Source organism: Hemicordylus capensis, chromosome 2, assembly GCF_027244095.1.
Source record: "Hemicordylus capensis ecotype Gifberg chromosome 2, rHemCap1.1.pri, whole genome shotgun sequence".
Taxonomy (NCBI): domain Eukaryota; kingdom Metazoa; phylum Chordata; class Lepidosauria; order Squamata; family Cordylidae; genus Hemicordylus; species Hemicordylus capensis.
In genome coordinates this window covers 387,558,267-387,584,123 of record NC_069658.1, presented here as the reverse complement: position 1 = coordinate 387,584,123, position 25,857 = coordinate 387,558,267, and the positions used below count along the sequence as shown (strand labels likewise).

The 25,857-nt window shown below is 43.3% G+C and overlaps 1 protein-coding gene across 1 annotated transcript in view; it reads right to left on the bottom strand.

The window, feature by feature from the left end:
- Positions 1 to 932: 932 nt before the first annotated feature.
- The window catches only part of LOC128343485 (myosin-4-like), a 60,634-nt gene continuing 35,709 nt past the window's right edge, over positions 933 to 25,857 (bottom strand). The window contains exons 23-39 of the mRNA XM_053292615.1: positions 25,570 to 25,715; positions 25,391 to 25,481; positions 24,272 to 24,661; positions 24,015 to 24,141; positions 22,552 to 22,670; positions 21,433 to 21,629; positions 19,585 to 19,768; positions 18,030 to 18,195; positions 15,399 to 15,523; positions 13,066 to 13,374; positions 7,336 to 7,539; positions 7,003 to 7,128; positions 5,462 to 5,632; positions 5,150 to 5,254; positions 4,845 to 4,940; positions 3,689 to 3,823; positions 933 to 1,042 (exon numbers count right to left, since the gene is read on the bottom strand). Of these exons, the coding sequence (XP_053148590.1) occupies positions 1,028 to 1,042; positions 3,689 to 3,823; positions 4,845 to 4,940; positions 5,150 to 5,254; positions 5,462 to 5,632; positions 7,003 to 7,128; positions 7,336 to 7,539; positions 13,066 to 13,374; positions 15,399 to 15,523; positions 18,030 to 18,195; positions 19,585 to 19,768; positions 21,433 to 21,629; positions 22,552 to 22,670; positions 24,015 to 24,141; positions 24,272 to 24,661; positions 25,391 to 25,481; positions 25,570 to 25,715 (2,706 nt within the window). The 3' untranslated portion in view covers positions 933 to 1,027. The remainder of the gene's footprint in view (positions 1,043 to 3,688; positions 3,824 to 4,844; positions 4,941 to 5,149; positions 5,255 to 5,461; positions 5,633 to 7,002; positions 7,129 to 7,335; positions 7,540 to 13,065; positions 13,375 to 15,398; positions 15,524 to 18,029; positions 18,196 to 19,584; positions 19,769 to 21,432; positions 21,630 to 22,551; positions 22,671 to 24,014; positions 24,142 to 24,271; positions 24,662 to 25,390; positions 25,482 to 25,569; positions 25,716 to 25,857) is intronic.

The window sequence follows — 25,857 nt, the reverse complement described above, 5'->3', positions numbered from 1 at the left end:
GTTAATCCCTATTCATATAAGATGTTCAACACAAGTTCTACCTGTGTACATTGTATGCATGTACAGATCTGTATGCATGTACACTTACTCACATATTTATGTTCAACAAATGTACAGGAGTATACTTCTTATCTGTACTCTGCATTTGAGGGGGCCTGTTCCAGGTCCACTTTTAAAACAAATGTGTACAGTCATTCACACAAAAACATGTACAGGAAGGCCCCAACTTACAAATGGGTTGTGTTCCAAAGGAACTTGGAATGCATTTCATTTCCAAGAGGGCTGACTTGTTTGTACGTGAAGGTTGGTGTTTGCAAGTTGGGGACTTTCTTAATGTGATATGTTATGGAGCATATTGTAAGTATGAGTGTCTGTAAGTTGAGTGTTTGTAACTCAGGGGGTGCCTGTACAAGTGTATAGACATTTCTATGCAAGTACAATATAACGTCTGACTGGGATTTTAATCCCCAAAAATGTCTGTAGCAGTATCCAGAGTTCTTGAACTGGAGTACTTTCTCTCTGACATTTATTAGATGTATTTCCTACATTTCTTCCATGCTGGAACTTAAGGCAGTGTGCATGGGATTCCCAGGAGTCTCCCATCCAGGCATGGACCACACCAAGACCTGCTTAATTTCAGCAAAGTTGCTAACTCATGTGCTAACTCATGGTCATCAGATCAGACCCTGGAAGAAAGGATAGGATGAAGTTTTGGGAAATGTGAAGCTACAGATATGCAGGGCACCAAGATGTTCCCAAATATACATTATCATTCACTCAGCAATGTATCCCCACCCTGCTGATGTTATCTAGCTCATAGCTTTACTTCTGCAAACATGTCTGCTGACCACATTCTCACAAAATTAACTGCTATTTTTCACAGGTCTTTGATTTTTGAAGTAAGTTCAGTCAGAAGCACAATTTGTTGCACATACTTATATTTATTTAGGTCAGGTAATTTACTTGTTTGCTTACTGTGAAGAACTTCACATTGTGTGGAATCACAGCAGCTTTGGCCAGGTTAGACTCATTCTTCCGGTTTCTATACAAAAATAAATGCAAATGTTATAGAAGATAAGAAGGTAATAGAAATATTAATATGGGTAGTAGAGGCTGCTACGGGGAGACACACAGTCAAGAATGTTCCCTGTTATATTTTTTCTGGTGTGAGACTCAAGGAGGGAGGAGAGCTGGTCTTGTGGTAGCGGCTGCCAGTCTGTGAAGACAATACTGAGCTAGATAGAACAATGGTCTGACTCAGTATATGGCAGCTTCCTATATCCCTATGTCCCTAAGGAGGTTGATCACACATGCAGCCTAGCCAGGCTAGGGCAGCCCAGCCTGGGCCAGGCTGTGCATGTGAAACTCCAGGACCAATCCCAGGGCTGCCTTCAAGCCTAGCCCCGCTCTTTAACCCAGCATTTAGCCAAGGTTAAACAAACCTATGGTTCTCTTAATCTCAGCAGATGATTGTCTGGGTGATCACCGCCAGGTTAAGAGGCTCCCCCTGGGCCTGCTTGTGGGGGTGGGTGAGAAGTAGCCACGCCGAGTGTGGCGGCTGCTCTGAAAAGCAGTATGGGGCACCCTGGGATGCGGGAGGGGGAAAGTCCTCCTGCTCTCAGCTCCTGCCGTCGCCGGGCTGCCATTCAAGTGTGTGTGCAGCAAGGCAGAGTGGAGGCAGGTGAAGCCTCTTGAGGCAGGCCTCAGGGGAAGGCAGGTGAGCTCCTGCCTTCCCCGCAGCATGCCCAGCAGTGGCCATGAGGTTGTGTGAAAGACACACTGTGCCACAATGTGGGATGGTGACTGGAATTGCCTGTTTTTATTTCCCTGGCTTAGGTGGTCACATAGGGGAAGTCGTAAGTTAAGTGAACGAAATCAGAGTAAGCAGGGAAAAGAAAATCCTTGTCAGGCAGCAGCAGGACTACCCGAATCTACTCCAGACACAATGGTCGCATTCACACATAATGCGGAAGAGTTTAAGGAGCCAGAGGTTGCCAAACCTGCACGTCTAAACGCAGGAAACTCCAGTTCCACGAGGCAAGCGACACGGGGTTTTCTTTTTGGAATCCCAATTTGAGCCCTCAGGTTGTAGTGAGTTTTGTCTCCACAACCCAAAGTTGAACGCAGCCTGTGTTATGTCCAAATTCAGAACCGCAGGCTACATTCCCTGTGACTCAAGTTGATGGAGGAAGCTCCTCCCTCTCTCCGGTCATGATTGGCTATGCCTGCTGTCCTTGATGTAAGAAGGAAGCCCACACAGCCTGTTCCCCCGTCTCTCTGCAGTCTCGCTGACTGCAGGCTCCCTGCTCTGCGTTACATGCAAATTGGTACAGGAGAGTGGGCGGGGGGAGCGGAACCATGTGTCCATTGGAATGCCCATTGTTCCGTGTGAATGCAGCCAATTCCTGTTCCTTTAAGAGTTACAAAACAATGAAAGTCCTGTTCAGTCATTCATTCATACAGAATGAAAATGGGGCCAGGGGGAGGAATTATGGCAGGCTCCATCCCAAACTATGTGTTCATAGTTTGTGTTAGGGTTCATCTGTAGGAACCCACACAAGCACACTTGTATGCATGGGGGCTCCCTACAGATGTTCTAATGAGTCCCACCCTATTCATTCTGAACACATTGAGCTGCCTCATACTTAGTCAGACCATTGGTCCATGTAGATCAGTATTGTCTGCGCTGACAGGCAACAGCACTCCAGGGTCTTGGGCCAGGTCTTTCCCAGTCCTATCTAGAGAGACCAGGGGTTCAATCTGGAGCCCTTTGCATGCAAAACATATGCTCTGTCACAGAACTGTACCCCCGTCCCATTCATTCTACATGAATGAAGCAAGTTTTATGTGAAATGTTGCAGCATATACTCATAAGGAGATCAGAGTGCATGATCACAATAATTCTTTCTGGTTTGAAAGGTCTGTGAATATTTGTATTCTCCTGAGATTTATTGCAGGTTCAGGGACTGCTTTGTACCAGGTGCATGCTTTCTCTCTCTCACTCCCCCTCTCCATTTCAAAGACATTAGAGGATGGCTTATTAATGGAGTTAATAATATTTCTTTCCCCCACTCCTTTCCTGATTTTCTTTATGATCACATACGTCCTTATTTTTGAATGTCTATACATCAGTGTAAATAAATATGTACAACCAACATGCAAATATGCCTCCTTCTATAGGAGTTAGTAATATTTCTGTACAGATAGGTGGTGGGAAGGCTGCAAAGATTACTTGCAGGGCAGGGGGCAGCTGCTCAAAACTTGTACATTGGCAGCCTTGTCCATGGAGCTAAATAGTGGAAAGGTGGATAATGACTTTGGAGTGACTCTAAGGCCACGTTCACACATTAGGTTTAAGAAGTGACAATTGCTTTGTAATACAAATGTAAAATCTACAATAGCCACTATCCTCATTTGCATTGCAAACACCTCTCTTCACATACTCTTCTCCATTAACAATTATCAGATGTTAACATAAATGGCATGAGAGAGGCTCAGAGGCAATTGAAGATTCAGGTATCAAAACAGGCTTTCAGGCTTAAGCTAGAAACTGCTTCTTGGAGAGGGCAGGCAGGATTCTGAACACAAACCGATGAATACTACCAAATGAAAGACAGGAGGTATTCTACTACTTCTCCAGAGAATTCTCCCCCTTACCCCACCTGCCCTGCCCTGCCAAGGCACTTACTTTCCCCCCAATGTCACGACTCTTGGCCCTCAGCTTGTTGACCTGGGATTCAGCGATATCTGCTCGCTCTTCAGCTTCTTCAAGCTCATGCTGAGCTTTTCTGCACCTGGACAAGTTTGCATTGGCCTGTTCCTCCTAACACAACAAATAACACAAGAACAGCTACACAAGTAGAACCCTCTCACAGTAAGCTATATGGCATGTGAGTGACAGTGCAAATGTCCCGCTGTGTGCAAGGATGCTGGAATCGATACCGAATGTGGGATATTGGACGCTTCCCTTCCTCTCTCTTGGAAAGTATAGAAAGTGCACTGTGGGGGGATCTATGATATGGATTAGGGAGTCATTGCCAGGAAATGAAATACTCTCTCTTCTGATGCATTGTATTCAACAGTGTCATGTGAGAGGATTGGATATATTGCAGTGCTTGAGATGGGCAGCTGTTGAGAGGTGGGGAAGTTTTGAGTTAATAACATGAAGGCGAATCAGTGTCATGAGAGGCATGGAAACCCCTTGTTGTTAAATGTTATTATGTCTATGAGAGGAGTGGTGCCCTGTGGCACAGTGGTAAAAGAGCCCCTGGTGGCGCAGTGGTAAAACTGCCGCCCTGTAACCAGAAGGTTATAAGTTCGATCCTGACCAGGGGCTCAAGGTTGACTCAGCCTTCCATCCTTCCGAGGTCGGTAAAATGAGTACCCAGAATGTTGGGGGCAATATGCTAAATCACTGTAAACCGCTTAGAGAGCTTCAGCTATAGAGCGGTATATAAATGTAAGTGCTATTGCTATTGCTGTGAAGGGACATTGTAAAGAGGTTATCCCAGGCCTAGTAAAGTGGAATGCTGGCATCATAAAACACCATTATAACACCTTTAGATTTGTGGAGGTGGCAGTAGAAGGAATAGCTGGCTTTCCTTAAATATGACATGATGGACCCAGTCTCCCCCTGGGGGAATTATGGAGGAGTTCTTCCCAACTGTAGAGTGTGGCGGTGAGGATAGGGTATGATTTATGTTGGTGTAACCTCATAAATGACAACAAAACAAACTTCAGCTACACCTACAGTTTTGTGATAAATCTTAACTTTTTTTGAAGTTGCCATGTTCATTTGGATAGTTTTAAGTATGGCGAGAACCAGTTGAGATCTGTGTACTTACAGCCTCCTCAGCTTGTCTCTTGTATGCCTTCACCTTCAGCTGCAATTTGTCCACCAGATCTTGGAGCCTGAAAACATTTTTCTTGTCCTCTTCAGCCTACATGGAATGTAAACAGAACACCAACACTTCAAGAATCTGATAGTATCTGCCTCTCGATGATATCAGGCTGTGGCTATCCTCAGAAGGATGATAGGCAGCAAAAGGTAAACATTATATGTTTTGCTGGACCACTTCTGTACCTCTAACTATGGTGGTAAGAACGAGAAACCTCTAAGAATCGGGAAAATGGAAAAAGACAGCCTTACCTGGTAAGTGATTTCTTTGATTCTCCGTTCATACTTTCTCACTCCTTTGATGGCCTCAATTCCTCGCTTCTGTTCAGCATCAAGTTCATTTTCTAACTCATGGACCTAAAAGAGAAAATCCAAATGAAGAGACCAAATTCAAGAGAAGAATCAATGCACCTATGCACTTATTATAGTGACTAAAGACTGGGGAAGGGCACTGATTTTGGAGCTACATTATCATAATGATAAAGTCGCTGAAAGTATTACTATAAAAAGACACAAGTCACACAATCCCGATAAATGGACTCTGGGACTAATGCCCACACATACCTTGGCCTCCAGTTTCTGAAGTTGTTTCTTGCCACCTCTCAGGGCTAGCTGCTCTGCTTCATCCAATCGGTGCTGCAAGTCCTTCACTGTCTGCTCCACGTTCTTCTTCATCCTCTCCAGGTGAGCACTGGTGTCTTGCTCTTTCTTCAGCTCTTCTGCCATCATGGCTGCCTAATCAGTCAGATCAAGAATGGTAATAAGCGCTCATCTTGCAGCTCCCAAGTTTATTTTCTGCATCCTTTGCCCACCAGGATGAGTTTACACAATCTGTTTATTTGGTTTGTCTTTCTGTGGTTGGTTAGGTTCCACACTTCTACTTAAATGTGCATCCTCTCTTGACTGGAATATATGAGTAATTTTTGTTAGTTTTATTTTCCTTTTGTTTGGTCTAAAGAATATCTGTTGCATTTCTTCGTTTCATCACTTGCTGTTGCTATAGTGGCATCTGTACATTGTACAGCCAACCGCCCTGCAGCAGCACATGGTGGGGAAAAAAATACAAAGAGTAGTCCTTTCATAACAGTCCTTCATTCAAACTCCAAGGCAGAGAATGAGAAAACTCTTTAGTTGCATAGAGACTGAGAATGCTTTTCTTTTACACAAACAACTATAAGGGGGAACAAGAAGTATTTGAAGAAATGTGATTACTAAAGGAATAATCACTTCAAAGTGTGGTTGGAAGCATTCTAAACCCAAACAAAGAATGTTATAAATTGTTATAAGTTTGATAACAAATGATCAAAGCCCCAGATAGATTAGGAGTAGAGATGTGGTAAACAAACCAAGGTGGATTATACAAACTCTTCCTTTGAATAGTATTACCAAATACTCCTGTGAGAACATTTCCCTTCCCACATTATTTATATGCTGAGGAGAGGGGAGATCATTTGGAAGGACCAGTTGCAGCAGCCAACTGGGAAAATGGACAAGCAGTAGCCTTGTTGGGAGGAATCGTTCCCAGTTTCCTCAGACAGGAGAAACTACAGGTTTGCTAGAGCAAAGCCTAAAAAAAGACACCAACAGCTGGACAAAACTTGTTCAGTATCAATGTATTAACGCAAAAGGCTTCCAAGCACAGAAAGACCAACAACTCTGAAGACAGGAGAACTGAGGCGGAGTCATCTTTTCACACTGCACACCAGTGAAGCCCATGAAAGTAGCTGAATACATGATTGTTTGAGAAGTGAAATCTAATTTAATTGGAAAAAAAAACATTAATTGAATCTAAATTCTAATGTGTTTTTATTTATTGAGATTGTACCTGTTTTATGAATTTTAACTGTTTTATTTTGTTTTATAACAATAAGTTTGTACACCGCCTGGAGATTTCTATATCAGACAGTATAGAAAATGAATGAATGAATGATACAATAAGTGTACATGTGAAGGCTCTGGAAGCATGTCCCTGCATGACTGGCAATTTTCATCGCATGATCTCAGACCACAGAACACGAGGGTTTGAGCTGCCACATGGAACCACCAACATGTGGCTGCATTGCAAACAGCTATTCAAGTGGCTGCTTACAGGGGGGAGCACTTACATCTGTAATTGCCTTTTTGGCCTTCTCTTCAGCATTCCGGGCCTCTTGAATGGCATCATCAATCTCCCCCTGGAACTGAGCAAGATCTGTCTCCAACTTCTTCTTCGTGTTCAGGAGGCTTGTGTTCTGTGGGCACATTCGACAAACCACTTACTCGCCTTGATACCTAAAACCAACCCTATTTGCTAACCATAGCGGCATCAGCCCACACTGCCACAACTAGAGACAGGGACACTGCGCAGTATGGAGATGTGCTCTAGGGAGGCCCTTGCCTCCCTGCCCTCTCCAATCCCGGGATTTACTATCGTGTGTATAACCTCTCTGAGTCTATACCTGAGAATGCAGGAGCTGGACACGCTCACTGGCATCAGTCAGTTCTTGTTCAGACACTTTGCGAGCACGCTCAGTCTGCTCTAGAGCTGCTCGCATCTCTTCAAGCTCTGTTGTCATCAAATTGTTTCTGCGCTCCACCATAGCCAGCTGTTCCTTCAAGTCATCATTACCTCTCAGAGCATCATCCAAATGAAGCTGGGAATCCTGCAGTATAGAAAATATGGTGCATCTAAGAACATTTGAGAGTTGTTATACTGTGGCAGTTTGAAAGTAAGATTGAAACTGAAATTGCAGAAACTGCTTAACCAAATGGTTTATTTGGGGGTGGAGCGGAAAGGTCAAAGTCAGAGAGTTTATTATCCCATTATCATCACCCTTTTTCTAATCTTTTGACTACTTTTGTTCTAAGTATTATGGGGTTAACATCAACCTGGCACCATCATTTATGTTTACCAAATCCATTGAATTTGGGACTGTAGTACAGAAGGACCAGGCAGTAAAATAAAGTCAACACATCTGGAATTTAGTAAAGAATGTCCTTTTGTTTTCTACATAACAGAAAAATCCAGCCTGCTTCCCTATTCTTGGGCATATGCTTCCCTACTTCTTTTGCATATGCTCTACCCCACGCTACAGTACTAGACTAGGCTGTAAATGCATTCTTCAAAAGCTGGCCTGGATCAAGAAACTGATTTCTTAAACACCACTATATTTATTTGAGAGCAAATGAGGGGGAGTTTAGAAAAAAATGCTGGCTTCAGGTTGGGAAATGGAGGTTAAAAATTCCCAATCAGATATGAAACTCTTTGGGTGATCCGGGGTAAGTTGCCCTCTCTAAATCACAGAACTGTCACAAGGTTTTGCCACACTGAGCTCTTTGGATGAAGAGTAGAATTCAAATGCAAGAAATAAATGGATTTAATGCTTTTATTTAAACAACTACAAAGAAAGAAGAGTGTTCTATCACTCAAAAGCTGGTTTCCCACATTTTTTAGCTGGTTCAGTGCAGGTATTTGCCTCGCTTGTTCTTAGCAAAGGCATCTACTCTTGACAACGTGGATCAGCCCAACGTCAGCCACCTGCAAAGCTAATTTTACATTATCTGACTTAAATAACCACACACTGCACTGGAAAACAATTCAGTTTTCTGTAGCACTATCACTATGAAATTCTAGCTCCATTACCCAGTCGCCATTTGACTGCCATAGTTACTCCTAGCCTTGGTCAATGGTCTTTGATAAACTTGTTCCCTTTGAATCTGCTGGCTTTTTAAAACCTTGAACTTCATAACATCTTATGGCAATAAGTTCTAAAGACGAATGTTTTGTAGAAGCATATTTCTTTCTACAAGCTGCCTGTTTATTCCATTGGCTATCCCTCTTGTGATATATGAAAAGCAAAACAGTTCTTTATCAATTTTTAACATACAATTCATGATGTTGTCCCGTCAGCTCTCAGGCCTCGGTGAGTAGTTCCAACCACCCTTACCAGAATCCCTGTGAGACTTCCACATTGAGTGTGTGTATTTTGGCCTGGGGAACTTGGGATAGATTGGGGATTCTGTTTGGTGTACGGAGCACACTGTTGCCCAATGGAGTCCCTAACTGAGCTGACGGAGCTAGTCACCGAGCTGGTGCTGGAGTCGTCCAGGCTTTTGTTGTTGGGTGACTTCAATGTTCACTTTGGGGCTGGCTTGTCTGGTGCAGCTCACAAGTTCATAGCAGCCAAGACAACTATGCTCCTATCCCACCTGGTCACGGGGCCAACACACACTGCTGGTAACACTCTCGATTTGGTCTTTTGCTCAGATCAGGGTGGTGATCCATGGGTGAAGACTCCTATAGTGTCTCCATTGTCATGGACAGACCACCATCTGGTTAAGGTTTCTTTCATGGCCACAACCCACCTCTTCAGGAGTGGAGGACCTATCCGCCCAAGAAGGCTGTTGGATCCTATAGGATTCCAAGAGGCCTTGGAGGGTTTTAGGGTTTGTTCTGCTCAGAGGCGTATCTAGGGAAAATAGTGCCAAGGGAAATTGCGCCCCCTGTCCAAACATCTGACACCCATCTTTCAGATAACTTTACCATAATATCAGCTGAAAAATACAAGTCAAGCTCGTTAATCTTTTAATATTTCGAAAACTATTTAGCAGTGGACCTAGACAGACCAAAAAATGTTGGAAAACTACCAATTTCAGTATTCTGCGGCTCATGAAATACCCAAATACTATGTGGAGGTGTACTTGGAAAACTAAATAGAAGTGCCTGTCTAATTCTCTACTATGCATTGTAGCATCACTATTACATAAGTTTTAAAAATAAATGGAGAATTTGACTTTTCCCAGATACTCTGAAAATAATTAAAGGATATGCAGAGTAAACTGTGTCACTGCTTGGAATATATTCTAGTCTTTCAGAAAGACAGTTAAAATGAGAGAAAGAGAGCAAGAAACTCCCAGTGGGCCTTAATACTAAGGATTTCACACTGATTCAAAGACAAACTCACTATTAATAGCCATATTATTAAGACACCACATTTAACTCACTTATCACAAGAAGCAAAGTAAGAGCAGATGAATACAAACCTAGCTCATAAGCTTCAGCTCAGTATTCACAAGCCCTGATTCTCTGTACATAGTGCCAAACTGAATATGTGTACAGTAACCTATATTATATTAAATTAAATTTATTTTACCTGTAGCCACTTCGGGGGGCTTCCTAAAGTCCATGGGGGATCTGTAAGGTCCCCCCTCCCCCTGCCAGCCTCTTAATTCACCGCTGCAGCCTGTCCCAGGCTGAGGGCCTCGCAGGGACCATTAGAGCATGTGCGGTGGCCATTTTTAGAAATATTTTTTTTTTTAAATGGCTGCCAAAAACAAAATGGCCACCGCTCATGCTCAATTGGCCTCTGCAAGGCCTGGCATGGCCTAGGGCCTCACAGAGGCCATTTGAGCATGCACGGTGGCCATTTTGTTTTTAGCAGCCATTAAATTATTTTTTAATTTTAAAAAATGGTGCCCCCCCCTTCAAGTTGTGCCCAGGGAATGTGCCTTGCCTGCCCTACTCTAGATATGCCCCTGGTTCTTCTGGTGATTCTGTTGATGCCCTGGTGGAAATCTGGAATAGGGACACTATCACACCAAAGCACCTTCTCCACTCTGCTTCAAAACTAGCTCCATGGTATACTGAACAGCTTTGGAAGCTGAAATGATATAGAAGAAGGCTAGAGCGTAAGTGGAGGAAGACTTGCCTTGAATCTGATAAGACACTGCACAAAGCCCATTTGAACGCTGATTCTGTGACAATACATGCAGCAAAGGAGTGATTCTGTTCTGCATGTATTGTATCTGCAAGTTTGCATCCAGCAGAGTTCAGAGTTCTGAAGGGATTGACTCAGGTCCCCTCTTCTCTGAAACTAGATCTGTATTTTTCATTATCCCACTGTGATGCTTTAAACATTTTTGCAGATAAAATATCTTGCATTCAAGCCTACTTGAACTCCATGGTTATGGCAGGGTCAACTGCAGAGGTGTTCAGTATCTCCTCTGGTTCAGTTAGAATGGATCATTTTCAATTTGTGACTCCTGAGTATGTGGATAAACTCCTTGGAGGTGTTCGGCCTACCACATGTCCTTTGGATGCATACCCAATGTGGCTTATAACATCTAGCAGGGAGGTTGTTAGAGATGGCCTAGTTAATCATAAATGCCTCACTGAGATAGGGCAGGATGCCTCCATGTTTGAAAGAGGCAATTGCCTTTGCTTAAGAACCCTGCCCTAGTCTCCTCAGTGATGGATAATTATAGGCCAGTCTCCAATCTTCCTTGGGTGGGCAAGATAATTGAGAGGGTGGTGGCTGATCGACTTCAGGAAGTTTTAGATTATATTGATTAACTAGATCCATTTCAAACTGGCTTTAGACTGAGATATGTGGTGGAGACAGCCTTGGTCAGCCTGATGGATTATCTCTACCAAGGAGTGGACAGAGGGAGTGTGACTGTGTTGGTTCTTTTGGACCTTTCTGTGGCTTTCGATACTATTGACCATGGTATCTTTCTGGATCGTTTGGGAGATTTGGGAATAAGTGGCACTGCTTTGCAGTGGTTCAGTTCCTATCTCTCAAATATATTCCAGATGATGTCACTCGGAGATAGTTGCTCTGAAACAAGAGCTATTGTATGGTGTCCCTCAGGGCTCCATCGTATCTCTGATGCTTTTTAACATCTACATGAAACCGCTGGGTGAGCTCATCAGGAGATTTAGAGCAGGGTGTTATCAATATGCTGTTGACACCCAAATCTATTTCTCCATGACATCATCACCAGGAAATGGCATAACCCCCCTAAATAATAATAATAATAATAATAATAATAATAATAATAATAATTATTATTATTATTATTATTATTATTTCTGTGGCCCCTATGGTGTTGAGGTGCTCTTCAAGGTCTTTTGGAACAGCCTATATTCTGCAACGATATCTATAACAATTGACAATAAAATTCAGCCATCCCAGGTCCTTGGGAAGGACTCGATGTCTGGATAAAACAAACCAGTCAATAACACCTCTCTGACTGTGTAAACAAGAAATAATAATAATAATTCAATTTCTATACCGCCCTTCCAAAAATGGCTCAGGGTGGTTTACAAAGAGAAATAATAAGTAGATGGATCCCTGTCCCCATAGGGTGCACAATCTAAAAGAAAAATAAGATAGACATGAGCAACTGTCACTGGAGGTACTGTGCTGGGGGTGGGTAAATGCCAGCCTACAGGCAGTAATGGACTGAATGAGGGATAACAAATTAGCAAGACAGAGGTACTGGGTGTCATATTTAGAGGAATGAGATTGATCTTCCCATTCTGGATGGGGTTGTGCTCCCCACAAAGGAACATGTATGTAGCTTGGGAGTGCTTCTGGACCCAGGGCTCACTCTGGTTTCTCAGGCTGAGGCTATGGCCAGGAGCACTTTCTGTCAGCTTCAGGTGATACAACAGCTACTTCCATTCCTTGAAGATAATGATCTCAAAACTGTGGGGCACTCTCTGGTAACCTTTAGGGCTGACTACTGCAATGCACTCTACGTGGGGCTGCCTTTATATGTAGTTTGGAAACTTCAGTTGGTTCAAAATGCAGTGGCTAGACTGGTCTCCAGGGTGTCTCAAAGATAACATATTATGCCTGTTTTAAAGCAACTGTATTGGCTCCCAATACTCACTGGGCAAAATACCAAGTGCTGGGAATTACCTTTAAAGCCCTAAACTGCTTAGGACCTGGGAGAGCTCCTTCTTCTGCATGATCCCCACCACACATTCAGATCATCAAGAAAAGTCATCTGGTGGTAACTCGGGAGTGGGCCTTCTCCATGGTCACTCTTGGGTTGTGGAATGCGCTCCCTATAGACATTTGTGGCTTAACATCTTTACCAACATTTAAGAGAGCCCTTAAGACACACTTTTTAGCCAGGATTTTAGTGATCTCTGAATGTTTTGGATTTTTCAATTGTTGTTTAATAGTTGGTTTTATTCTGTTTCTATTGTGTTTATTTTTGTGAGCCACCTAGAGCCTTTGGAGTCAGGCGGTATATTAAATAAATAAATAAATAAACAAACAAACAAATAAATATTATTATTATTCTCCAGACTGGTCACATCACCCATCCATCCACTGCAGAATCAATACAAGCAAGTCATTACAAGGGTAGGTGCAAATGAATGTGATTTGGCTGACCTTGAGTTGTCCTTGAATATTCCTCAGGTGTTTCTGTGTCTCTACAGCTTGGCGGTTGGCATGGCTCAGCTGGATTTCCATTTCATTGAGATCTCCTTCCATCTTCTTCTTAAGTCTCAGAGCATCATTTCTGCTCCTGACTTCAGCATCCAGTGTAGTCTGCATGGACTCTGCCATTCTCTGGTAATTTCTCTTAAGTTGTTCGATTTCCTCATCCTTCTCTGCAACCTTCCTATCGATCTCTGACTTCACCTGGTTCAGCTCTAGTTGGACACGCAGGATTTTCCCCTCTTCATGTTCTAAAGAGCCCTTTCATCCATTAGACAAAATAATTCATTATGATTCTTCATACGACATTTTTACAAGAACAAATTGCTGAGCTGTAACTGATGTTCTATGAGTCTTATGGGATCTGTGCCTGTGCAGATCATCATTCAGAACTTTCTAGAGATTGGCTGGGTGCAGTAAGGGAGAGCACAGTGGGAATAAAAGGCAAGTAGTCCTCAATTGACCTTGAAGGGTAAAGAAGTGGAATCTAACTGTGTAGCCAATGAGAAAAATTGTGAGGTCCCAGTGATCAGAGGTGATATGCAGCCAAGCAAGGAAGAATCAGAGGATAATGGAACTGAATGGGGTAGTGATGGTTAGGAAGTCATGCTTGCTTGGTGTGGCTCAGGGGCTTAGATTGGAAGGGGATGTCCTTTGGCTTGGGTAGGAGAAGTGCTTTCACAGCACAGGAGTGAAAGAGGAATGAAAGTGGTGTGTAGCCAGGTAGATCAACTGAGCTATGCCTGCTTGGTAAAGTGTTAACAATACCCACAGGATTCAATCTTGTGTTCTTCACTGGGACATAAAAGGCAGTGCTTGTGACTCAGTGGTATGGAGCTTATGTCCTGTTGGCAATGCAAGGCAGGGAAACTTAGGTTGCAGAACTCCAAATGAGCAAAGACCTCATTCAAGCTTTGACCTCTGACAAAAGTCAACACAGATCCCTTAGGTGTGTCTGCACAGAGACCACAAAGAACCATATATACTATGAAAATGGATGAGCCACAGACTCCAGGGATTGCTCTAGTCAGAGACGACATTATTGTTTTATAGTTCTGATTTTAATTGTTAGCTGGTTTTAATTGTTTTTATCCTGTTGTAAACTGCCCTGAGCCATTTTGGAAGGGCAGTATATAAACTGAATAAATAAATAGTAAAATAAATAAATTATGTTTGCTGTGGGTAGGATACTGACAATTCGAGATCACCCTTCCAAATAACAGGAAAACACATTTTAAAAGGTCACTCCCTAATCATAACTCTTCTTAATAATAATAAAAAGGGGGGAAATATTACATATTACAAGGGTTTCATCTTGAAACCCAAGTTTTAAATCTTTTAAAAACAAACAAAAATTGATGTATATCAAAATAAAATGAAAGTTTGATACATCAGCATTAGAATAAACATGACTCTTGTGAGCTCCAGTTTCTTAGATGTCTGCCCAGCCCAGCCTCCCAGTCATGTGGGAAAAATGCAATTAGCTTTTCTAGTTTCCAAGATTTGACTTGTCTGCCTCCAGCACTTTGTAATATGGAGCTAATGGGCCTTCTCAATTTAATCATGCATTCTATTTCTAGTCAGCAGGTGGCACTAACTATCCTTCTAAGGCTTTTTGATGGCAAGTTATTTTCTTTTTAATTTTCTGTACTTTCCCCAAAGAAAGACATAATAATAATAATAATAATAATAATAATAATAATAATAATAATATAAATAAATAAATAAATAAATACAAATCCAAAGACCACAGGGAGGTGCAATACACATAACAAAACTAAAACTGAACATTGCCATCAATTAAGGAAATAAGTCCTTTCAAAAAGATCTGTGTTCATTAAACACCATTATTTTTGAAATAAGAAATAAACATAAACTATTTATCAAGAAATGGTTATGGTTGTCTATCAGATGCACATATTTGGTCAGTTAATTAGTCCATCAAGGCTAAGTTCCATGCCCTCGTGCATCACTGAAGAAGAACAACTTTTTGATAGTTATGAGCAATTTCTAAACATGTTGCCAACAGCAACAGCAACAGAAGACTAAGTCCTTGTAAGACAAGACTCTAAGAGCCTCATCAAAAATGTTGTCACCAGTATAACAAAACAATGAAAAAAACAGTTCAGACAATGGGCTGGAGAAGGGTTTTGTTGTTGTTTTTTTGTTTTTTTGAGCTGTGCTTCCTGACCTGCGGTTATCACTGAACTGCCTCTGGAGGGCAGAAACACACCACCTATAGTGAACCCCAATTCATATTGTCTCCCAAGTGTTGCTCTATTCACCTCTGCTTCTTCCAAGGCAGCTTGCAGGTCTGACTTTTCTTGCTCAATCTGTTTCTTTGCTTTCTCCAGTTCGTGGTTGCTTTTCCCAGCTTCAGCTATCTGCTCAGTCAGGTCAGAAATTTCCTCTGCAGACAGGCATAATCCAATTTACCATTATAATCACCATTATTACTATCATATATCTAACATTACAGTACAATTGAATCAAAGATTGAGTATCTGCAGTACAGTCTATTATTGACAAAAGATTTTCCAGTCAAAAGCAGACTTTGCATTTTACATAAATGTTCAGCTTATCATCACTTTATACAACACTTTTGTGCCAACTCAATGGTCACAATCCAGCCCAAATTAAGCATTTTAAAACCCTATTGATTTCAGTGAGAGAGTTAAACATATGCTTCAATCTTTCCCATTAAAATCAAAGGACGTTGAAAGGCTAAATTGTGGTTTGTTGAATTGTGCCCATCTTCTTTACTTATAACTGTTATGACTCAATTAACACTAATTAATCAATTACGATATATCAGGGACTGCCAACTCCCATACAAATCTGCCCAAGCCCAATGACACTGGCATCACAAGCCCAGCAATCTTGCTCACTTTGAGGCTGTTCTCACACGCAGGCAAACCAAGGAAGGAAACCAAGCCCAGTTTTGCCCGCATATAAGAACCAACCGGTTGATCCCAGTAGCTCCTTGGTGGCAAACCCACCAAGGCAGCCACCTGCTTAAACAAGGTTAAGGGAGTGGGCGCTCCCTTAGCCCCATTTTGTTAATCGTGTGGCAGCATCAGCTACTTTCAGCCAATGCTGTGACACTGACGGGCGGCTGGGGAAATCCCCATAATGCACCATGCACTCGAGTTCTGGAGGCCGGGGCAACGCATCCTGGCCCCCAACCCTCTGCACTGCCAGGGGCAGCCGGCGATCATCTGGGCAGGAGATCTGCCAGCCCCGCAAAGACCAGGGGATCATCTGCAAGGGAGGTAAGCTTTTCAGTGCTTCCTCCCCTCGCCCCTTCAATCCCTTTCTCACTGATTGTGAGAAAGGGCTCTTTGTCTGGGATTTCTTAGGCAGGTACCAAGGATGGGGCTTTTTCAGTGGCAATGCCCAACTTGTGGAATGTGCTTTTCAGGGAGGTGTGACTGACCTTTCCTTTCACCCCTTTCAAACAGACCTAAAGATATTTTTATTCCAAAATGCCTTTTTACAATTCTGGTTTAATTCAATGAAGGTTTTGAATTTTTCCTGCAACTTTAATATTGTTCTGAGATTATTTTATTTGGTATTTTAATTATGTTTTTGTTAGATTGCTGTCAGACATATTATGCCAACCACTGGTCGGGAAAGGAAAGATATATATCACTAAAATAAAACCAGACAATCATAAATGTATCATTAATAGACATGTATAGGTATTCATATCAATGCTTTTAAAAGTTTGACAATATGGAAATGTTTTGTGCTGGCAACCAAAATTGCTCAAGTAGTTGACTAGCAGACCTACTATCAAGAAAGCCCTGCATCTATAGATCTTAATTCCCAAACATATAATATCTAGAGTAGAACCTCTGCAACTCATGGGAGATGATGCTCCATGAAATGTGATGTTTTTAGGTCACTTTATAACTTTTAAGAGACAGAAGGCACAAGCAGTAACCACTGCCACTTACATCCATAGTTAACAATCAGTTCACATATGCATGGCCATCTCTTGATTTCTTTACTCTTCATCACTTGATTACTCCATCACTTGATGATACGTAAAGTGACTCAGTGGAAAAACATTGCACCCAAGTGGTATAAAAGTTCTGCCTGCAGTGCTTGATCAGTCATGGTTGAGTTACACCAGCAAATCTATGCTGGTGTAACGTAGAGACTGAGTGACAACCCAGAAACTCCCCATTTCAAACCTCGCCTATTCAATGAGCAAGCCACTGCCTCTGAACTTCAGCTGAAATATGGCATAATTATCTTACAGGATTGTTCTAAGGATTACAAGATAATGCATTCCAAAGGACTATACAATTGCTAAGTAGTATCATTACTATTAAATCATCACTTGATGCTGCTGCCATCAAGTGATGGACGTGTGTGTGCGAGAGAGGGGGGGGGAGGGAGGCGGGGGGGGAGGCAGGGAGGGGTGGCCTTCAGACTGCCACAATTCATCCTGAGACAGCTCCTAGAATTTTCTTCGATGGGGGGTGGGGCAGGAGAACAAAGCTCTACAGCAGTGGGGTTTGGAGTTACCATTCCTGAATGATTCCTCACTCTCTGAAGCTGTAAAAGCAACAGGCTTTTGTTGGGATCTAGAAAACCATGAGAGGTGCTTCACTTGTAGAATGGTGCTTTCCTGCTCCCTCCTCCATTCTACAGCTTCTGGCACTGGCATCACCACCACCACCCCACCACCCCATCCCCGGCCAACAAAAGTCACTCCTGGGAGTTGGGGAATCTCCGGAATAGCACCACTGAAGGGAGAGTTGACGGAAATCCCATCCCCTGCATGAGCAGAAGTGCCCTTCTGTTTGCACAGATCCTCCACAGGATCCCATCTATTGTTTCGGGATCAGGAGCTAGTAAATGGGGGCAAGTGGAAGCCCTAAGGGCTGAAGGGGAAAGCAGCTTACGTTGCAGGTTTTTGTTTTCTCGCCTGACAGTCTCAAGCTGGTCCAGCACCTCCTCATAAGCGTTTTTCATTTTGAAGATTTCAGTACTCAGAGATCGCGATTCTTTCTGGGCAGACTCCAGTTCAGCTTGGCATTCCTGATACTTTTGCTTCCATTCGGCTAGCACCTAGAGAATACATAGATATGTAGCATAGAAATATGCTGTCAGCCCTACACTTTGGGTTTAAAAAAATCTTTTTATTATTTTCCCAACAAGATAACAGAAATAGAAAAAGAAGAAAGATAAAAGTAACTTTGCAGTTAACCACTTTGCTTTATCCAGGTATTTGACTGAGAAGGAATGCTACTACTACAGATGCCCCTTTCATAAGTTCCATTTGCTCCTTAGTGGGCTGAAAAATCATCGCACCATGTGCTGTTCTATGTTCCTCCTCAGCTCCAGCTTGCAGAGCCAGCATCTGGGGTCTACATTGCCAGGCAGCTGCCAAGGGCCCACTGATGACCTCAGAGTTCACCTCTGTGCCCATAGCCGTCATAGAGTGGCAGTGGAGCAACACTCTTGACTACGGGAGCTTCTCCAGCATAGGTTTGTTTCTTCTAGAGAGTGCCTGTTTTAAACAATCTCAGTTTATGACCACCATCACTACTGCTAGTACCCCTGCTAATTGAGCAAAGAGGCACCTTTTCAAGTGGTAAATCTCTCATATTAAGCAGAGGGAGAGCAACTGGCCCTACCCAAGCCCAGCACAGCATCCAGTGGCTGTTGCTAGTGTCTACTTTATGTTTCTTTTTAGACTGTGAGTCCTGTGGGGACAGGGAGCCACCTTTATTTATTATATATTTTTCTTTGTAAACCACTTTGAGAACTTGAAAAGTAGCATAGAAGTAGCAGCTTAGGCCCTGGGTATTTAAGAGAGCATCTTCTTCACTACGAGCCCCACCACCCATTGAGATCATCTGAGGAGGTCCGTCTCCAGTTACCACCAACTCGTTTGGTGGCTACACAGAGACAGGCCTTCTCGGTTGCTGTCCCAAGATTGTGGCATGTGCTCCCTGCTGAGATACGATCCTCCCCATCTCTGGCAATTTAAAAAAACCACTTGAAAACCCATCTTTTTGCCCATGCTTTCTCAGCTTCCTAAATTTTTAGGTTTAAATTCTTGGTTTATTTTTAAATTGTTAAATTGTTTTTAGTTTTTGTATATGTTTTTAACTTGTGCTATGCTATTGCTAACCACCCAGAGATGAAAGTTCGAAGCGGTGTACAAATTTGATAAATAAATAAATAAATAAATAAATGTAGTAGTAGTAGTAGTAGTACCACCACCACTACAGGGACTCGTGCTGCTTTTTAGGTGCAAGCTAGAATGACACCAAATAAATATACAAGTAAAGAGGGAATTAAGCTACTGGCACATAAACATTGTGCTGAATTCACAGAACTGCCAAAAGAAGCTCTGCAAATTCTCAGGGTTTAAGCTGCAAACTGGCACGGACTGCATCTTCCTTCCTATACATGTCTCTAACTGTCTGCTACCCAGTAAGAATATGAGACCTTATCAAAGTTCCTCTGCCTTTTGTCCAGTGCTGCACAGGCTGCATTTGACCTCTCCACGTCAATCATGAGATCATCAACTTCTCCCTGCAACCTTTGCTTGGTCTTCTCCAGAGAAGCACATTTGGAATTGACGGCTTCAATCTGTTCCTCTGATTCTTGGAGGCGTTGAGCCAGTTTCTTCCTAAAAGGCAAAGAACCCCATGATGCATACCAAACGCAGTTTCCTAACAGCCTTTTGGAGGAAGAGGGGAATTGACACAAAGCCTGAAGTGGCTGGATGGAAGAGTTTGGAAAGATGTAGAAGGGAAACACATTGAAAGGAGTGTCTGTGAAACAGCCTGGATGACAGGATGAAGGTTTTGACTCTTGGGCAAGGCAAGAGCTGCCTGGGGATGGGGTTAGTATAAAAAGAAAGAAATAAGGTAAGCAGAGGTAAGACAACTGCACCGAGAAGGCTTTTGAACAATGCAGCTATTATATAACACTAGTTTTTTAAGCCCGTTAAAATAACGGGCGCTAGTTGGGTTACGTTTTTCCCCTCTCCTCAACCCGGCTGGGCCCACTCCTCCTCTGGCCCCACACTCTTGCCTCTCTTCCCCTCCCACCCACCCCAATCTCTTGCCCTCCCTCCCCCTCCCAGCCCTCTCTCTCAACCTCCCCTGCCTCTCACCCTCCTGTCCCAGTCCCTCTTGCCCCTTTCCCCTGCTGCACTCCCAATTGCCCTTCCCCCTTGCCCACTCCCTCTTGCCCCTTGCCCCTGCCCCACTCCCTGTTGCCGTCCCCCCTCCCCCCTTTCTCACTCCCTCTTGCCCTCACCCCTCCCCCTGCCCCACTCCCTCTTGCCCTTGCCCCTCCCTATTGCCCTTGCCCCTCCCCCTGCCCCACCCCCTCTTACCCTTGCCCCTCCCCCCTGCCCCACTCCCTCTTACCCTTGCCCCTCCCCCCTGCCCTACTCCCTCTTGCCCCTCCCCCTGCCCTTCCCCCCCCTGAATTTTTTTTCTTTCTTACCGGCCCGCCGCTCCTTCTCCAGGGCGGCAAACAGTTTACTCTGGAAGCAGCGGCGAAGCAGCAGCAGGAGGCGGCGACTGGGTCCGATGCTGGCCGCGGCCTGCTGTGGCCACCCCCGTCGTTGCGGGCGGCTGCCAGACAGCCACCGCTCCCCCCATTCCCACTTCAGCCCCTGGTATCGGGGCCCACTGCGGGCTGCCCATCTGCTGCCGGGCCGGCCCCGCAATCACCAACCATCGCTTCCGCCAGCAGTAGAGCTGCAAGAGGATAAGGCTGGGGGGGGGGAGTGCTGGTCTACTTCTACTGGTCCCGTCGCCGCTCCCTTTTCCTTCTCCGCGGCTGGGCTGGAGCTGCTATTGGCGCCATTTTGTTTCCGCCACTGTGGTCAGGCCGGTCTCTTCTCCCCGCTCTCATCTCCCTGCCGCTGCTGTTTTTTATTCCCACCGCTGCCGTCTCTGCCCTCCCGGTTCTCCCGCTGCCGCCTCTGCCCTCCTGGACCCCCCGCTGCTGCCTCTGCCCTCCCGGACCCCCCGCTGCCGCCTCTGCCCTCCCCATAGGCAGCATGGCCGCCGTGTCCCTGTGGCCGTATCTTTCTTGGACGTTCTGGGCATGCGCTCCGCTCCGCGCATGCCCAGAACGGCCGAGAAAGACACGGGCAGGGACATGGGATCACACTCAAGCTCTTTATTATAGAGGATGACCAGAAACAGGTTGTGACTGCAGTTGAAACTAGGAATAACATAGGATTTGGTGTCTCAAAGCATGGAGTCCCCATACTGGAAAAGACACAAATCCTCCTCTGCCAAGTGCTTCCATGACTTCTTCCCCAGTACATACTTGGCTTCTTCTAATTCCTCTGTGCGTTGAATGGCATCCGTTTCATACTTGGTTCTCCACTGGGCCACTTCACTGTTGGCCTTGGACAGGGCTCTCTGTAGTTCACTCTTGGCTTCCTGCTCCTCTTCAAACTGCTCTCGGAGCAAGTCGCAGTCATGGCGAGCAGACTGCAAGCCATGAGCCAGCGCGTTCTTTGCCTAAGGGAGCATAATTGGATGGGAGTGGTGGTGACTACAGGGGCAGCTTGTTTTCATCAGGAGGTTTACACCTGTCAGCTGCTAGTAAGGTCTTATATGAGATCTGGGACTGGATATTTGTTTAGTGAGCTTCAAGGATGCTTTTTCCTATATATACTAGAAGCCAATTGGACACTCCATATTGATTTTTACAAGAAGGCCTATTGATCTATACCCAAAAAGAAATGTTTCTGTGGCTGGCGTGATGCGCACACCAACACTGGTATTTCTAACACACACACACACACACATATACACACCTGGGTTGCTATGCATATGAAAGGCAGAACTAGGGGTGTTGTGGAGGCAGACAGTCATGCAACTATTTAAAACAGCACGTGGGCACTTGTGCAGCACTACTTCCACTGGAAATGATGGAAGTAGCCCAACAGAAGTGCCCACGTGTTGTTGCATCGCGATGTGCCAACATCGCAGAGCACATCACATCAGCCAGTTTCTATTGCTCTTTATACCGAATGAAAGTTTTTCAATATTGCTTTCTAAGTATTAATCATCTTTTTATTCCATTATTTTGCACTCTGTAGCCTCCATCAAGCTGTGACTGCAGTGACTTCTATGAGCTAATCTTATTGTGTGGAAAAAGTGATTTTACAGTTTATAGTTATCACACCTTTTTCCATTGCAATGAAAGAGTTGGCAAAAGCATCTGTTTTACTGTTCCTTGTTGCATGTGTTGCTGTATTCATATTTGTAACTTGCCCTTGAATTTTCATCAGTCTATGCCAGCTGGAAATCAGTTTTGATCATGTTATTGCTTCTTTCTGCTGTTCCCTGTCGCTTCTACCTCTTTATACCTGGATGATTCATCCCTCAATTTTCTGAGATGTGACACAGCAGATTAAACTATTAAGAGAAAAATCACCTTGTTTTCTTCCTCCAGCTGCCTCTTGAGCTCCTCTGTCTGCTGGGTGAAGGCCTGTTTACCTCTGATCAACTGAGAAATCAAAGATTCTTTCTCTTCTAGTTGTCGAGTAAATTCACCTAATGGAAAAATATTTGTATAGTCACAGGCTGCATTGTTGAAAATACTAATCCTAAATAGACTCTCTGATGTCAGTCTTCACATTGGCCTCAGCCTCTTATGCCCTATATGTCACTTGATACGTCATTCTTATGTCACTCCTATGTCATGTCACTGTTATGCCCTTTATGTCACTTGAGGCACTGCCACTTGATATCAGGATAATTTTTACACCCACCTGATGTCCTTTGAAAATAGATGTTCCTATGATCTTATATGATTTATAAATTTCTAAATAATGATGCCCCAAACTTAGATGTATGCTAGTCTTCTCTCAGTACCCTGCTCAAGTATACTTATTTTATTTTATTTTATTTATTTACTTATTAAACATATTTGTATACCACCAAAACATGTCTCTTGGCAGTTTATACAATACAACAAACAAAAAGGATAAAACATTACAGGAATGTAAGATGTAAAACATCAAAACTATTAAAAACCATCAAACTATCAAAACAGTATCTAATTAAAAGCCTGGGAGAACAAATGTGTCTTGACTGCCTTTTAAAAAATTGTAAGAGATGACAATTTTTTATTTCAGCAGGGAGTGCATTCCAAAGCCTTGGGGCAGCAAATAAATAAAGACAAGCCAGTGGCAACTGCAGACGAACCAGTGTTTTAGGGTTATTCTTGCTTCTTCCACATCCTGGAAAAATTGGCACAATCTAGAACAAGCTCAATCAATGGGATTTAAGTCCTTATCTGTGTGCTTAACTACCACAGATCTGAGTTACATTTAAGCATATCAAACTCTCTCTAAACTGCACCCAAAGACTATAAATAGATTCCATGAAGCGTCATGCTCAACTATGGTGTTCAGAAATTAATTGAGGCCAAAGGTTTGTTGGGTGGCCTGTGGTTATGTATGTTGATTCAGGTGGGGGTGGGGGGTGTTTGTATCTTCTCACAAGGCTTTTATGTTGCCTACTTGTCTTTTGTTTCAATGCATAGTAGCAGTATTAGCACAAACTGGTATAGGGGCTGGAAAGAGAAGGCAGCAGGGGCCAGTTTCTGATGTTTGCATTTGTAATTTTGTATCTGGGAATTATTTTGATGAGTCCCATCCCTGCAAATAAAATCCTCACTCTCAAACTGAATACTTAATACCCCAAATTTCCAGGACAAGGAGGTCGTACACATGACCTCCTTTCCCGGGGCTGGGGAAGGCTGGGGTGGGGGTGAGGAGACAGGATTGCTCCTGCCTTCCCCCACATGATTGCCACTCCTTTAAGGCTAGCATGATAAGACAGAGACAATATAAGTACAAGTAACATGACTAGGATGCCAAGATAAATGCTCACCATTCTCGGTGTGCAGTCGTGCTTTGTGGGTGTTCAGATCATTGATCAGCCGTACATGCTCTTCATCTTTTGTCTTGATTTCACTGAACTGGTCTTCAAGAGCACGGCACAGCTTTTCCAGATTACTCTTTGTAAATGTTTTTAAAAATGAAAAGATGTGTTTCAATACATCAGAAACTATAGGGGAACAAGCAGCCGCACAATGGCAATGGAAATATGGAATATACAGTACACATACACACACTCACTCACTCTACCTTGGCTTTGGAGACAGACTCCATGTTGCTAGCAAGGTCGTCAATCTCCATCTTCAGCTCACTCTTCTCCTTCTCCAATTTCTGCTTCACGCGTTGCAGGTTATCAATTTGTTCCCCAAGTTCAGCTGCACTGTCTGCATGCTTCTTACGTAAGGCAGCAGTTGTAGCTTCGTGATGCAGAGTGGCCTCTTCAAGGTCCCGACGCATCTTCTGGAATTCTGCCTCACGTTTCTTGTTCATCTCAACTTGAGCTGCGGTTGCCCCACCAGCTTCCTCCAGCCGCTCACTGATCTCTTCAAGTTCTCTGGAGAGGTCAGCCCGCTGCTTCTCTGCTTTGGCTCGAGATGCACGCTCAGCCTCAATCTCCTCCTCAAGTTCTTCCATACGGGCCTTTAGGGAATAAGATGAACAGGTTTTAGGTTTGAGATGCACATGTCTAGGGATAACAGCCCATATGTTATTATTTTCCTTACAAAAAGTGAATTTAATATGGTTTTGAACATTGATCTTTTTTCATTGCATGAGGCAATAGTCAATTGGTTGAAGAAGCTACACAGTTAAGATCTGTGGGCACAATCCTCTGAAGTTAAGCTTTTTAAAGATGTGTGGACTTTAGTGAGAGAATATAACTGCATTTTTTTTAAATGCCAAAATTATGTATGGATAAGGAAGAGAGGGAAGACTAGGAAAACCAGGTGCTTAATTAGTTCTTCCACTGAAATGAGATGAATTTAAAAGTACCTAATTTTAACTGGACCATGCCATGTGATTTTATAATCTAAACAATGCTAAAAGTTAGAATAGCCTTAATGATAGCTAACCTCCAGTAGGAGTTAGCACCTGAAGAAGTGTTAAAATATTATTTTAGTACAGCTAAAATGTGTTTAAGAGTATTCAACATTAAAAACAGTGCAAATATATATATATTTTTAAACATTCATATATTTCAGAATGTTCTGTCCAGTTTCTTTGTGCAACTTGGTGTGTGCATACTCATTCTTGAGTAGGAGTATAATTTTAGAATCATAATGAAGATACAGCCACTGAACGTGTACATGACCTTAAATTGAGATGTCCTAGTCACAAAATATACACAAAAGTATCTCTGTTTTACTGTACCTGTAACTCCTTAATCTTTTTCTGTAGCTGAGAGCTTTGAGCCTGTTCATCCTCTATTTTGCCTTGTAACTGACTGATTTCAAAATCTTTCCTAAAGAAGGAGAAACAGGAAAAGTAAGTTTTCAGTAGGAAAGGTCAAATTTTAGACCCAAATACACATCAGAAACTTAGCAGTGTACTTCTTCAGTTTGTCATCCATTTGCTGCTTATCGTTCTCCAGATCCATGATGGATTCCTGAGACATCTTCAGATCCCCCTCTAACTTCCTCTTAGATCTCTCCAGATCCATGCGAAGCTTCTTCTCTTGCTCCAGTGACCCTTCAAGCTAAAATAATACAGGGATGTCTGAACAGCAGGCAAGGAAAAGATAAGCATGTAGAGGAAAAAAGGTGTCTTGAAGGTTCAGAGGCGTACACATGTCTCTTTGGGCCTCCAAATTGATTCTTCTAAGTCTTGGGTCTCCTAAA